This window comes from Daucus carota, chromosome 9 (assembly GCF_001625215.2).
Source record: "Daucus carota subsp. sativus chromosome 9, DH1 v3.0, whole genome shotgun sequence".
In the NCBI taxonomy this organism is placed as follows: Eukaryota; Viridiplantae; Streptophyta; class Magnoliopsida; order Apiales; family Apiaceae; genus Daucus; species Daucus carota.
This window is the reverse complement of record NC_030389.2, coordinates 45,322,982-45,337,761: the sequence shown is the minus strand read 5'-3', so window position 1 is coordinate 45,337,761 and position 14,780 is coordinate 45,322,982. Positions and strand designations below refer to the sequence as shown.

Sequence of the window (14,780 nt, the reverse complement as noted above, 5' to 3'; positions counted from 1 at the left end):
GGTCTTTTTTATTAATGTGCCACGTCAACCGCTAATCTGTCACTCCATCTGAGTTTGATACCATTAAGCAAGTTTAGTGAGCAACTTGAGATCCCGTGGAGATTAGTGATGAAGTTGATATCATTTGTCCACTTCAGTGATGAGTTTGATAATTAACCCATTACAAATCTTGATGTACTTATTTTTGATAAATTGTGTATTATTATATTAATAAAATTAAATATAGAGAAAGTAGATTTTTAGCTTATAATCTAAAATAAAATGTTATATCTGCTAAATCACTTTAATCAAATCAAGTAGAAACGTTCGTTTGAATTTTCTATATTTTTTCATTAATTATAAAATTAAAAATAAAGTATATTAAATTTATGATAATTTAATTAAGAATATTAATGATATGATGGAAGTAATATTTAAGTTTTTTCAAAAAAAGAAAGAAAGTACTACTCGTAATATTTTAGTTATTTAAAATAAAAATTCAAAATACTTTCTTTCTGAAAGAAGATCAAAATTTGGTAAAAACAACGCGACGAAGATACCTATATATCTTTTCTGTAAATTATCAGTTTTTGCTTTCAAATCTCTCAAATTCTTGCCTGAAATCTAGTCTTCTTCTTCATCTATACATACGCCTATACGCACACACTTATACACAGAATTGTCACTTCAATCGCTTTATATTATCCACAAAGATTCAATCTTTAGGGTTTCAATTGATTTTATAATGATTATTCTCCATAATTACTAATTAAACTCAATTAATTGCTTTTATCATGACGAGCAACGAAGATGAGTCTAACGACGCCGTTTTGAGCGACGTGGAGGACGAAGATCCGGCGCCGATCGAGGTCGGGAGTAGTTCGCTGGATGAGAACGTGTCCGTTGAGAAGTTCCGCGAGATTTTCGCGGAGCTGGAGAGAGAGAAGCTAGCGAGAGAAGCGGCGGAAACGTCGAAATCGGAGTTGCAGGTGTCGTTTAATCGGTTGAAGGTGTTGGCTCATGAAGCGATTCGGAAGAGAGACGAGACGAATCGAGTGAAAGACGAGGTGGTACGAGAGAGAGATGAGGCGATTAGGAGTCGTGACGAGGCTTTGAGAGAGAGTGAGAAGTTGAGAATTGAGTTGGAGGAGGTAGGGAGAGTGAGAGATGAAGTTTTGGAGAAATGTGAGGCGGTGAGAGGTGAGATCGAGACAGGGGCGAGGATGTTGATGAATGGAATTGAGAAGATTTCGGGGAAAGTGAGTGGATTTAGGGATTTTAGTGGAGGTGGATTGCCGAGATCACAGAAGTATAGTGGATTACCGGCTGTGGCATATGGTGTGATTAAGCGAACGAATGAGATTGTCGAGGAGATGATTAGGCAGGTTGAGTTGAAAGGGAAGGAGAGGGATGAGGTTAGGGAGCAAATGGAGCAGCGGAATTATGAGATTGCGATTGAGGTTTCGCAGCTCGAGGCTACAATTGATGGATTGAAGGAGGAAGTGGTGAAGAAGGGGAGTGTTGTGGAGGGGTTGGAGAAGTTGGTGAGTGAGAAAGACGGGAAGTTGGGGGATTTGGAGAGGGAGATGTTGGAAAAACAAGGTTTAGCGGAGGATGAGTTGGTGAGGTTGAGGGGACTGGTTGACGAGAGTGAGGGTAAGTTGAGGAATTTGGAAGTGAAGATGGATTCACAGAGGCCGTTGTTGGTGGAGCAGTTGAAGTTTGTGGCAAAAATACATGATCAGATTGATAATGTTATTAAGATAGTGGAGGGTAATAAGTTGGATCAGTCGGAATTGTCTGAGTCTTTGTTTTTACCAAAAGAAACGGATATGGAAGAGAATGTACGTGCTTCTTTGGCGGGAATGGAGTCGATATATGAATTAAGTAGAAATGTTGTTGAGAAAGTAAGGGAATTGGTAGAGGAGAGGAGTAATGAAGTAAAGAGGCTGAATGATACGGTTTCACAGTTAGTTAAGGAGAAAGAGCATATAGGAACCTTGCTTAGAAGTGCTTTGTCGAAAAGAGTGTCAGCGGATTTGTCATCCAAAACCAATGAACTTTTCAAAGTTGCGGAAAATGGATTGAAAGAGGCGGGTATCGATTATAAGTTTAGTAATCATATGAGGGATGGAAAGGGACTGCCTTTATATGACAAGAAAGATGCTCTAGTGGCAGAGGAGGATGAAATTTATACTTTGGTAAGTGTGTCTTGAATATATAGGGGTCGTGTAATCATATGTGCTTTTATGGCTGTCATGTAATAATACTCTCTATGCAGGCGGGTGCCTTGGAGAATATCATTAAGCAATCACAGCTTGAAATAATTGAGCTAAAGCACACTGTTGACGAACTCAGGTACCTTCTATTATACAGAGTTTCATGGATCGCTTGTGTAATTGTGTAAATTTCATAAGATAGACCCATGAGATATTATACTCTGCAAGTAGATAGACCATTGATATGTGTAGGACGGTTCCTTTTTTGTATTCATGGGCATTTCTATGGCTTGTTAACTGTTTATAGAATATTTTCTTATTAAGAAACCCGTAAAATTGTATGTATATGTTAATAAAATCCTTTGTACTATCTATACTAATAACAGTGTTTGTGTTCTGTGCTATTTTACTGAATTAAGGGCAGAGGCAGATTTACTCAGACAGCATGTTGAAGCTCAGGCCAAGGAACTCAATCAAAGGAAGCAAAAGTTAGAGGAACTCGAAGAGAAAGAGAGAGTCGCCAATGAAAATGTAACTTGCGAATATCTTTCTTGTCTAATATTTTAAAATGTATGATGAGAATTAAAGAGTTGATTTTTATCCCCCCTCCCCTGGACTTAAACTATATCGACTACAAAAAAACCATGTATGATGTTTTCAACTTTGGTGGTGGGCCTTTTAAACGACAATGCCCTAATGGGAGAGGGTAACTGAAGAAGTTATTACATCCTGAAGCCTCGCTCACGGTGAGAGCTGTGAAGCCCAAAAGACCACTGTACCATCCCTTTGGGGTTTGCTTTCTTGTTAGAACATGTGAAAATGTGGTGTTAAGGAGTACCTAGTATAATTAGTTAAACTTTCTTTCATGTATTGATGCTACTTTCTCGTTTCAGGTTGAAGGGCTTATGATGGACATTGCTGTAGCTGAAGAAGAAATTACAAGATGGAAAGTAGCTGCACAACAAGAAGCCGATGCGGGTAAAGCAGTTGAACAAGATTTTATGGCACAGGTATATATTCTGAAATGGCTTGGCTTACGGAACCTCTATTTGAGCAATATCTGTGTGCTTAGAAAGTATTTCTGGTGCTTTTCCTGTTCTCCACTTTCCAATTTCCTTTCATTTTTTGATGAAAATCTAAATAATCCTTGTGTACATTGATGTTGACAATAAAATGCAAGTCATAGAATTGTACCCGATTAAAAGAAACAAGGTAAGATAACAGCTATGTTTTGATACTATTCATGGCCTACTTGACCATATAATGGAACTTCTATGAAATCTCAGGTAGTTGGGTGTCCCTTTCAAGATACATTTTACATTAGAAATAATGTCATTATCTATTTATATTAATTTGAGGCATTAAATATTGGGTGGCGGAGGCAAAGAGAGCCGGGAGAGGGGGGAGCTTCCTTTAGCATTACCCTCTGATTTCTGGACTATTTAGTAGATCTATCACATATATATTTTTAGAAATTTACATAGCTCAGTTATCAAAGTTTTAGGGAGTGGGTTTTTATTTCCTGCTCTCAAATATCTATTTGGAGTACCAAGTCATAGAAAACATAATTTATATGTGCCACGCTTTCGAGGGCAGGATACTAACTTTCCCTCCAACATTATTTTTTAAATTACCCTCACCAAAAATCCCCTTCTGCCACTAGTTGCTATGCCATTTTACTTATATTAGGTTCTTGCAAATAGGTGGCTAAAATGAAAAAGATCTCATCAGCCATCACATGGAATTGATACTATAACTAATGAATAGTGAAGGCTTGCACCGAACTTTGTTCGTACTGCATGTACATGTGAAGCCTCAAATTGTTATACCAATTCGATATAAATTCAAATCAATAAAATCTACAATTTGTTGCAAATAAAATAGCGTGTGCTGGTGACTTTTCACATGAAATAAAAAAGGGACTACCATTATCTGACAGGGATGTAATAGTTGAAATGATATGTTACGTGTATGAAAATAGTAAACCTCTCATAACGATCTCCATTAAAATATGCTATTGATTTTGTGGAAAAATTAACGATTATCTTTTATTCTGTCTCATGTTTACTTTTGATTTTAATTGCTAGTCTTTTGCACTTTTGAGTAGACCTCTCCTCGTCTTCCATATTTGCAGTTATCAGTTGTTCGTCAGGAACTGGAAGAGGCAAAGCAAGCTGTAATAGAGTCCGAGAAAAAACTTAAGTTTAAAGAAGAAACAGCAGATGCTGCCATGGCAGCAAGGGATGCAGCTGAGAAATCATTGAGGTTGGCTGATTTAAGATCTTCTAGGCTTAGAGATAAAGTTGAGGAGCTAACTCGCCAGCTTGAAACACATGAAACCTCAAGATCTGTTTTAAGTAGGCCGAGATATGCTTGTTGGCCATGGGAATGGCTTGGCCTCAACTTTGTTGGTTCTCACCAACCGCCTACACATCAAGAAAGTACTAACGAAATGGAACTTTCTGAACCTCTCATATAGGTTGTAGCTGTGCATCTTCTCACAGTTTCTTTATTACATCCTCTTTGTATCTCTCAACATGAAAGCGGTTGTAGAAATAGAATATACACGTTAGTTTGTACAATATCCATTTTTTCAGGTTTCTTTTTTCAATCGTATAAAGATCAGAGTAGTGATATCGAAACGTATAACTATGAGAGAAAGTAATACTTGTTTTCTTGTTTATCGGCCATTTGATTGGATTTGTACCGTCCTGTTGTCATTTACAGTTGATACGCGTGTCTGATTGGTTCAGTTTATTGCGATGTAAGAAAAATTGTTCAGCTATATAACTATGCATTAGAAGATACAAATGATTCGAGAAACAAAAATGTCATAGTACATAGACTTTAATTCAGGATGGTGAAACAAGAGAAGAGAGTCTCCCACACTATTTAGCTTTTTGTTTCACAAGTTTTCGCCACCAAAACTCCACCAGGTGGAGGTGTCATAACGATACTACATAGACCATGCAACGAATATGAATACTTGAGAACATTTCCCGATTTCGACTTTGCTCTAAAGAAACTCTTAACATCGAAGCTGATTCTGCCGCTTCCAATCTGCCCTGCAAGCTTTTGGCTACGAACCTGAGAGAGCCTAACCTGGCTTGTCAACATTTGAACATTTGCAAGCAAATATTGTGCCTTTCCTAAATGGAAATGATCAATGTACTCTGTGGCAATAGGAACTCCATCGAAGTAGAGACTGATAACAATGTGTTTGAAGTTCACACTTAGTTTTCTGTTTGGGTTCGTGAAGTTGGTTAAGATGGTAAGGTCAGCATTGAAGAGATTATTTGTATCGAGATATGCTGCATTCAGGCTTGCTCCCGCGACATCAAACTTTGGACTTTTCGGGTGGTTTACAAGATACACTATGAGGATTATAAGGCCTATTAAAATGAACAGAACCCAGAAGATTGCACAGAAGATGGCAATACACCATGTAAAAGGCTTGGTTTTGCGGGGTGGGATGATATTCTGAGCTGAGGATTGATGCTGTTGGTGAGCTGCTGGATGATCTGAATGCATTGGCATTTTGGGTGTTTTTGGTGAAGCAGCAACAAGAAGTTCAGGATCATGAGGTTGTCGTTGGCGACGTGCTTGTGAGTGTGGAGGGGAGTGATTGTCAGGACCGAGTTGTAAGAGTGTGGGATCCAACAGGGGGGCAGCAGCAAATGGTGGCCGATTGGGATCCGACATTTGGCCAGCACCGGGTTGTGGCCGTGTAGGATCAGACAGAAGGCCAGCTCCACGTCGCTCCCTTCGTTTACCTTGACGCTGTAGTCGTGGTTGTGGTTGAGGAGGCACCTCATAACTGGGACCGGGCAGTGGCTGTACAGGCAAGTCAATGCCAGGGTTGGGTTGTGACAGGGGTGGCTGGTGCTGTTGATGTGGTGGCTGCGAGGGGAGCAAGGGTTGGTTGATGATAGACTCAGGTGGCTGAGGTTGGTTTACTGGTTGTAAGGAGAGAAAATGCGGGTTGGTTTCACGTGGGCGATACATTTGGTTTATGTGCTCGTACGTTTCCAGAGGACAAGCTGAAGCAAGTTCTAGTAGAGTATTGCTAATATGGGAAAGTATGGATTTCCATATGTGAAGAATGGCTTGGGGAGAACTTCGAAGTAGGACTTAATATACAGGCAAAGAATCAGGATATAACATAGACCAGAGAGCAAGTAAAGCTCTGTGATTCCCTTACTTTTGCAAAATATGTGCTTTAGTTTTATGCATCAAAGCAATCCCTTATATCAGACTCAAATACATTTAGACATGCTATTTCACAAATGGTAACCTACTTGCAAGAAAAATCAACTAATTCGATAATTAAAATGAATTCACTCGATCAAGAATTTAAGGTGCTACTTTCATCTGGTTTCAGTTGACAGAGTACCTTTACCGTAATACTATTAAACAAAATTACAAACAGCCACAGGCCCACAGCCATTGCTAAAAGCACTAATTCAAACTTTACTATGTATTGTTTTTAGTGTATGACATTGATTTAATAAGATTTTTTGTTTCTTACAAAAATTATAAACAAATATGTTAATATCAAAATGAGCCTATAACATTTTGTATATCATGAATTTGACATGATGATTGTAATGTTAAAGAAGCATTTACCAAAAATTTCCAGCACCAGCGATCGCCAAGGCCAGCTTACGTTAGATGGGCCTTTATGTCCAAAGCAGCAACTATGGAATGTTGGATGACATGCAGCTCTGGGAGATTGACCCGTTGTTAGAAGTTTTCTTCTCATATCCACATAACCTTGGAACATGCAAAAAGAAATTTCTGCACATTTCCCCCTTGTATGATTCTGAAAAATAGGATGGCTTGTATTACGAACACGCGCTAGAGATGTGCGATATTATACCACACGTGCGCTATATACCATGCCATTCATCTAGGCAACCCTTATAGAACTTCATACTATTCCAGGGATGAACAAAGTAACCAGTAGAATAAGCTTCCAGTAAAACTTATGGTCACCTAAGCATACAAGAACAAACGTTAGCCTAAACAGTTACTTCAGGGTGTTTGTGTAGGTACGAGAGATGGTAATATAAACCAACAGGAAGCTAGATATCATGATACAAAGAGGTTTAAGTTACAGTAAACAAGCAGGCATATAGGAGAACACAGATTTACGTTAATGTACTACTCCCCATTAAAGAGTCTGACTGAGTGCATATAAAAGGCGAAATATCACAATGAAATGCTAATGTTGTGTTTGGTTGGAGTGAATGAATTTGGAAGGAATAGAATAACATTTGTACTATGTTATGGCCAATTGTTTTTGAAAATTTCATTTTATCCTCCATCCCATATGCTAGAAGTAATACTCCATTCTCTCCAGTCTCCATTCCCTATACTAGAGATCACAACCACAATCTGAGAAGTAATACTCCATTCTCTCCTATACACAATTTTTTCTCAAATCTCATCATAACAATTTTGCACTCACTCAATTTCATTTTTTCAAAACTTACCTCTTACCCCTATTATTTTCATTTATTTTATGCCATTCCATTCGACTCCACTCAACCAAACACAACATGAGTTTTTTATTAAAGCAATGACAGATTATAAAGACCAGTACTAGACTTTTACTTTGAACCTGGACAGGTACGACCACATTTATATATAACTACATGGGCAAGTTCTGCATATTTCGAATCACAAGGAAAACAACAAAGAAGATTATATATGAGAATAATTGTCACTCAGTGATATACACATTAGCTCTATGTTAAGTTAAAGAAAAAAATTAAAGGACCGAACACCTCGAAGATAGCAAGGGAGTATTATCCTGCAAGTTGTATAATGCTTGACAGGAAAAAAAAAAAAAAAAAGTGAACCTTATTTTTCCTTCTGCATCCGTAGATAAGCAGGAAAAGCACGGACGCTTCACATGCGTGCACATCAGCAATTTTGAGACTTTCAGCACGATGTAAGAAATTGCATAATCACCCTGGAAAAAGTGACACCAACATATCTACATTACTAACCAGGATCCATATTTACTATATACAATAATTCGCCAATTATATATCTAGAAACATCCTAGTACTTTCCTGCGAAATGCAACTAATTTTGTGCAGCATCCTCAATGTCTTTAAACCCGTCTAAAATGCATATGGATAACAATTTCCCCACTATTAACCCCAACCAGAGAAGAAACCCAAGTGTTCGAAAACCAAGAAAAAGAGAGGTAGACTACTTAATTTATTCAATACTAAAGGTACTGCAAATTACTATAACCTGTGCATGCAAGACAGTTCCAAATTTTAAGGCAAGATTATACACAAACCATTTGTCTTACTGCGGGATGCATTGTCAGATATAGCAGTGATAAGTGTCTCAGAAACATCTCTATCAAGTGTGAAGCCCTTCTCCATCATCTGATCCCAGACTGTGCAAGCAATTGAAAGCTTCTTTTCCTGTATAAGACCTCGAATAACCAATTTGAAAGTAAGTTCATCTGGATGCACTCCTTTGGTCTGCATCTCCTCATATAAAACCATCGCATCAGACACTCGAGATGCCCTGCAAAACCCATTAATAAGTGCATTGTACGACACAACGTCAGGGGTGATCCCCTGCTCTATCATATCACGGAATGTGCTTTGAGCCATTCCAGTTCTCCCGGTCTTACACAAGTGATCAACAATGATTGTATACATCACACGATCAAGTGACAAGCCCAAAATTCTCATCTGGTCAAGAAGCTTTTTGGCTAAATTGGGTCTGCCTTCTCTAAGAAAGGCTTTGATAAGAATTGAAAATGTTACCACATCAGGAGAAATCCCATTAGGGGCCATCTCCTCCAGTATCTTATAAGCTTGCTCAGTACGAGAAGCTCCACAGAGTGCTCTAATTATTGTGTTATATGATACAACATCTACTAAGCCTTTCAGCCTCATTTTATTCGCCATCAACTTGTACGCCCTATCAATCCGGTGAGCTTTGCAAAAGCCCTTGAGGAGTTGGTTGTAGCTATAGCTATCGGGATTCAACCCACCTCTCTCCATCTTATCTACCAACTTCTCTGCCTCGTCCAACATCAGCTCATCACAACAATAATTCAACAGCACATTGTAAGTAACCAAATCTGGTTTACACCCATTCCTTCTCATGAACGTTTTAATTGCCTGTGCTTTATCAATCCTCCCAGCTTGACAAAATCCGCATATAAGTACATTGTAAATCCCCGTGCTAAATTCCACTCTTCCTTTCAAGTCACCCAACGTAAGCTCATAAGCCAAATCAACCTTCCCACAATCACACAAACCAAGAACAAGTGCCCGACAAGCCTTATCATCCGGAACAATACCTTTCCCAATCATCAAATACCACAACTTAACAGCATCATCAATTCTCTTCACCCTGCACAACCCACTAACAACAATAGTATAACTCACCACATCCGGCTCCCTTCCCTTCTCACCCATAACTCTCAAAACCTCCAACGCCACATCAACCAAACTCTCCGAACACAAAAGATTCAAATACAAATTACACGCCCACATATCCGGAACCACCCCCACTTTATCCATATCTTCCAAAAGCCTCTGAATAACTTCAAACTCCCCAACCTTACACAACCCACTAATAAACCTCGAGTAAGTAAAAGAATTCAACGAAAACCCTTTCGGACCCATCTTCGCATAATACTCCTCAGCTAACTCAAACCTAGAATGCTTAACCAAAACCCCAATAATCCTATTATAATCAACACTAAAAACCCTACAATCTGACTGAGACATTTCATCAAACAACTGGAGTGCTTTATCAATAAGACCAGTTTTAACAAAATGGGCAATCTTAAAACGATACGAGAGACGCTTCCATCCAAGAGCTCTATACATATCAGATTGGTGGTCTATATATAGAATACATATCATCAATTTGTGAGCTTCAGAGTGAAATGAAGCTCACAAAATGAAATAAACAAGAATGCAATAATGTTAAACTAAAAGGGTATTCAAATATAGCCCTAGAATATGATTAAATGAAGTTAAGAGCGATGAAATTGAGACATTGAAACCTGGTTTTCGGCGGTGTAGGAGACGATGAAGAATGAGGTTGATGGACTTTGGCGGCCCGGTGATCTTTCAAATGTTTGATCCATGCTGCTCTTAATAGTTTCTAGGCCCAATCGCGAGTTAATTAAATTAAATTTAAATATATTCGATGTTTATTTATGAAAATCTTAAATTGTTAGATTTTTTTTGCTTTTCTGAATTTTGAACAAATTTAGATTTTTGAATCTAGAAAGATTCATTTAAATTGGGTTAATATAAATTATGTTTTTTAATTCAATTTTCCTATATATGAATTTCGAGAACCTCCGATAATATATAATTTAGACAAGTTTTTGCATATGTTTTCGATTTTGCATGTCCTGTAAATGTCCTGTAAATTTTGAAAAAATTGTATTAATCAGATAATATAAAATGTGCGAGTTTCATAATCATATTTCGCTTGTGAAAGCTTCTGAACTCATGTAAATGCCGTTGAATTGGCATGTATAGTCAAGTTTGATAAACAAGCAGAAAGGAATGAACACATGACTTGGTGGAAATTATAATTTTTAAGAATCTCCGCCAACAAAAATCTTCCACGTAATTAAAAAGTAGTTCTTAGTGTATAGAAAGTCGAGAGAAGCGGACACCTACGAGAGGGAAGCCAAGTCTTGAAGTGTTTCCTTAAAGAAGGGTGTAAGAAGTATGTGATATGAATGGTAGGAAACATCAGCGACCATCCATCACTGAAGCTGTTAGAGTATTCACTGAAACATTGTTGTCTTTGTCTATCTCGAAGCCTGAGCTACCACCAGAGGTAAAAGCAGGGCGTTTGGGAGGAACCACCTGACTGTGCTCATTGCTAAACATAAGCAAGACATCAGACATGGTTGGTCTGTCTGCAGCACTTTCCTGAACACACAAGAGACCGACATGAATGAGTCTCATTGGCACAAAGGAAGAAGGGATGTCTAGATTCGAGTCCACCAGCTCCAGAACCCTGTTGGATTGCCACAACTCCCACGCCTGAATAGTATGGACAATAGCAAGACTACTTAAACGTAACGTACTAACAATGCACAAACACTTAAAGATGCCAAGTAAGAGAAAACCTACATGTCCAAGAAGAGTAAGGCAATCAGAGTGGCGGAAACCAGTGTTCTTTTTCCCGCTTATGATCTCCAGTAGCAAGACACCGAAGGCAAAGACATCAGACTTTATTGAAAATAGTCCTTCTATGACGTATTCTGGGGACATATAACCGCTGAATTTGATACCATTAAAGGAAAAACATTACTGACAGTAATAGGTTTAGTCAAATAGAGTAATGCAGGAGTTGAATTTTACTTACTAAGTTCCCACAATTCATTTGGTATTTGCTTGCACTTCATTCCCACCAAATATTCTGGCCATCCCAAAATCTGCAATCTTAGGATTCAGTTCATCATCCAACAAGATGTTGCTAGCCTTCAAATCTCTATGAACTATGCGTAATCTTGAATGTTGATGAAGATAAAGAAGTCCTTGTGCAATGCCATCAATGATGTGGACACGTCTTCTCCAGTCAAGTAGACTTTGTTTACTGGAATCTGCCATAGCGATATACTTCAAATGAAATACCAGGATAAAAAAATAATAGTTCTTAATAAATGTTCATCTATACTGCATATATAACAAAATAATTTGCTGACCACTTGCCAAAAATAAAATGATCCAAACTTTTGTTGGACATGTACTCGTAAATTAAAATCTTCTCATCTTGATCAATACAACATCCCAGGAGTCTAACAAGATTCCTGTGTTGGAGTTTAGCAATTAGAACTGTTTCATTTCTCAGCTCTTCTAGCCCTTGTCCAGACCCTTTAGAAAGTCTTTTAACTGCTACTGATCTCCCTCCAAGTAAGTTACCCTGAAAGACCGTGTTACAAAAGTATTTCAGATATGTGTAAGATAGATCATAATCATTTAAAACCTTAACTTTTCCTGATAAACGCAATTTTCTAAATTGTTAAAATAGGATTGCGGTTCCATGACATGATCTTCTCCAGAAACTGTTTACTGAGACCTCTTTGTATAGATTCTCATCTTTTTAAAATAAAGAAATAACCTTATAAACAGGTCTGAGAAGTTATTTGTGGCAGCAGATATGCTTGAAAAGCTAAACTGTGGCAAATTAGGAACTTTCTTCTCTCCTCCAAGTAGGCTGCTAGTGGTGATGCTATTACTATCTGTGTTCTGTTGGCTGCTAGTGTCCCAGTTGAGATTTAATAAATTCTCACCTGTTTTTCCTGGTATTGTAAAATTCAACCAGTAGAGAAATGCTAGTCAGTAGATCGGTAGAGGCAAACATGTATTCTGGAAGCAGAAAATATGTGTAATATTAAAACAGTGAACCGAAAGACAAGCCTGAGACTTAGAATTCAGAAACAACTGGAACGTTACCTTTCTTGTTATGTCTTCTTCTCCAGATATGCCATAATATGTAAATCAATGAAATGCAGATGAGAACTGGAATGGTAATGAAAGCCGCCAGCAGAGCATTTGACAGCTTTTTGTCTTTGGTTATAAGAGAAGATATTAAGTAAGATCTTAGAACTTGACCACAAAAAAGAAAAAGAAACAATTACATAAAATAAAATGGCCTTAAATTACTTTAAAGTTGAAAATAACTCTTACTTTCCAGTCTGACGTATAGATTTCCTAAAGAAATCCGGCCACCGACTACTGTATTTAGTAGATCACCATACCATAATGAACATTTGCCGTCACTGTAAGCATAAGCATTGCAGCTGCAGTTGCCCAGACATGCATACTGACAAACTTTTCGACTCTCTGAATTCATAGATTTTGCATTAGCAGGCATTGAAACATTAGAAAAATAAAAAAATTCAGTATTGGAACACTGCAGGGGCCTAATCCTGATACATCCACCAGACCAATTAGCAGACTTCCACTGTTTTGGTGAACGAATCTTAAAACCTTTGAAACAACTGCAAGTAGGGACTGAAAGCGTGCTGCAGACTCCATTTGGACCACAGAAACCAAACCTATTACAATCTTCTGCAAGGATGGATACATGTAATCTCCACTTTTGATTTTCCGCTCTCACCCACAGATTGATCTGTCCCTCTTTAGTCATGGCAAATCTGCCTGTGAGGGATGCTGGAACGTTGTAAGTAAAATATTTAGCCTGCTTTTTTCTGATGTAGCTGAAATTCGCCTGACCGATTGAAAAAGAATTGAAATTAGAGCCATTCCAGACGCCACTCCTCCAAAGTATCAGTCCTGATGAATTCTTCCAGAGAAGAAGTTCAGGATTGCCTCCTGGATACATCCCAAAAGAATAGACACCCGGAGCTGGGTCATCGTGATGCTTCCAAGAAGTGAGGATTCCAAGTTCCCCACCAGGTAGCCAAGTATCTGTTGGATGGTCAAAGCTTTGCCATACAACCTCATTGTTTTCGCTAATTAAATTGAGATTCCCATCATCCAGAAGTTCCGCTCTAACAATGTAACCCCATGCTATCCTCATCATTCCATCCAAACCACTGTATAAATTTAAACAGCCTTCTTCTCCTACTACTAATTTGGAGCCAGAACCTTCTCGGATGGGCCTCTGTCTGTTTGCAATCCAGACTATTGTTTCTGGGCTGTCATAGTACCATATACCAACATAGGAATTACCTGAATTACCTGGGGAGAAAAACCCCAGTTCAAATTTACGTCCTGGAGAAACTATAGTACTTCCGTCGCTTGCATATAAAGGCACGAGTGTTCCTATGGTGGCCCGTGGTTGTCCATCATAATCCTCAATTTGGCTTCTAACCTTTAAATTGCTGAAAATACAAAGAAACATAACACTTATTCTTAACGGGAACGAACCAAACACTTGCATCATCAAATTTTGTTTCATGCTTAAGGAATTTGACAAACATAAATCAGTGAGCAAACCCTGATGATCACACAGTACCAAGGTAAATATGTATTATATTTTTTAAGTCTTGTTGCCCCAGGTGAAGTCCACGGCTACAGTTCCCAAAAGTCTATAGTGTAGCTGGATCCAGCTCCACAAGGACCACAACTGTATCCCGAAAACACGACCAAACCATTATGTATTGGCTTGATCAACATCCAACCATATGATCACTGGTCCTACTATATTAACCAGTGGCAATATCGTGAATCCGTATGAACCCTGCGTAGTCCTTGCATAGTTCTTCCCCGCCAAATATTCCAGCCATCCCAAAATCAGCCAGTCTCTGTGAACTATGAATAATCTTGAATGTTCATGAAGATAAGAAAGTGCTTGAGCGATGACATCAATTATGTTCACAAAATTTATGATTTTCCTGCTTTGTTTTCACTTTTGGAACAGATTTTTTAAAATACACAATCTTGAATATTTATGTTTTTTCTTCGGACACACAACAAATAAAATAGATAAGAGAAGCAAAATGGCAATGAATCTGCAAACCGAACATTCTTTTTATCTAGCAGATTTATTTTACGTATTATCGCTCCATATCTATCTTGTATCTTATAGAACAGCTGA

The 14,780-nt window shown here is 38.2% G+C and overlaps 5 protein-coding genes across 8 annotated transcripts; 1 reads left to right on the top strand and 4 right to left on the bottom strand.

The window, feature by feature from the left end:
* Positions 1-490: 490 nt before the first annotated feature.
* Positions 491-4,906, top strand: LOC108202700 (uncharacterized). Its single transcript, XM_017371215.2, has 5 exons — positions 491-2,180; positions 2,261-2,337; positions 2,618-2,729; positions 3,092-3,208; positions 4,333-4,906. Exons 1-5 carry the CDS (start codon positions 774-776, stop codon positions 4,675-4,677), a joined length of 2,058 nt encoding a protein of 685 aa, XP_017226704.1. The 5' UTR covers positions 491-773; the 3' UTR covers positions 4,678-4,906.
* A 184-nt stretch (positions 4,907-5,090) lies between these two features.
* LOC108202701 (uncharacterized) lies at positions 5,091-6,203 on the bottom strand. The gene has a single exon (XM_017371216.2). It carries the CDS (start codon positions 6,201-6,203, stop codon positions 5,091-5,093), a length of 1,113 nt encoding a protein of 370 aa, XP_017226705.1.
* A 441-nt stretch (positions 6,204-6,644) lies between these two features.
* On the bottom strand, positions 6,645-10,374 carry LOC108203043 (pentatricopeptide repeat-containing protein At1g13040, mitochondrial). 4 transcript variants are annotated; one of them, XM_017371740.2, is made up of 3 exons: positions 8,063-10,374; positions 7,096-7,193; positions 6,645-7,020 (listed from the first exon to the last, which is right to left on the bottom strand). In XM_017371740.2, exon 1 carries the CDS (start codon positions 10,106-10,108, stop codon positions 8,492-8,494), a length of 1,617 nt encoding a protein of 538 aa, XP_017227229.1. In that variant the 5' UTR covers positions 10,109-10,374; the 3' UTR covers positions 6,645-7,020; positions 7,096-7,193; positions 8,063-8,491. The 4 variants fall into 4 exon arrangements, with proteins under 4 accessions (XP_017227229.1, XP_017227231.1, XP_017227233.1 ...); XM_017371742.2 differs by having other exon boundaries at positions 6,645-7,193; positions 8,063-8,175; positions 8,515-10,374; XM_017371744.2 differs by having other exon boundaries at positions 6,645-7,193; positions 8,063-8,175; positions 8,527-10,374.
* Positions 10,375-10,957: 583 nt separating this feature from the next.
* LOC108201739 (G-type lectin S-receptor-like serine/threonine-protein kinase B120) lies at positions 10,958-11,824 on the bottom strand. The gene is made up of 3 exons (XM_017370025.1): positions 11,613-11,824; positions 11,345-11,492; positions 10,958-11,254 (listed from the first exon to the last, which is right to left on the bottom strand). Exons 1-3 carry the CDS (start codon positions 11,822-11,824, stop codon positions 10,958-10,960), a joined length of 657 nt encoding a protein of 218 aa, XP_017225514.1.
* A 539-nt stretch (positions 11,825-12,363) lies between these two features.
* LOC135146689 (G-type lectin S-receptor-like serine/threonine-protein kinase At2g19130) lies at positions 12,364-14,647 on the bottom strand. The gene is made up of 3 exons (XM_064084685.1): positions 12,905-14,647; positions 12,671-12,784; positions 12,364-12,583 (listed from the first exon to the last, which is right to left on the bottom strand). Exons 1-3 carry the CDS (start codon positions 14,139-14,141, stop codon positions 12,504-12,506), a joined length of 1,431 nt encoding a protein of 476 aa, XP_063940755.1. The 5' UTR covers positions 14,142-14,647; the 3' UTR covers positions 12,364-12,503.
* Positions 14,648-14,780: the final 133 nt, after the last annotated feature.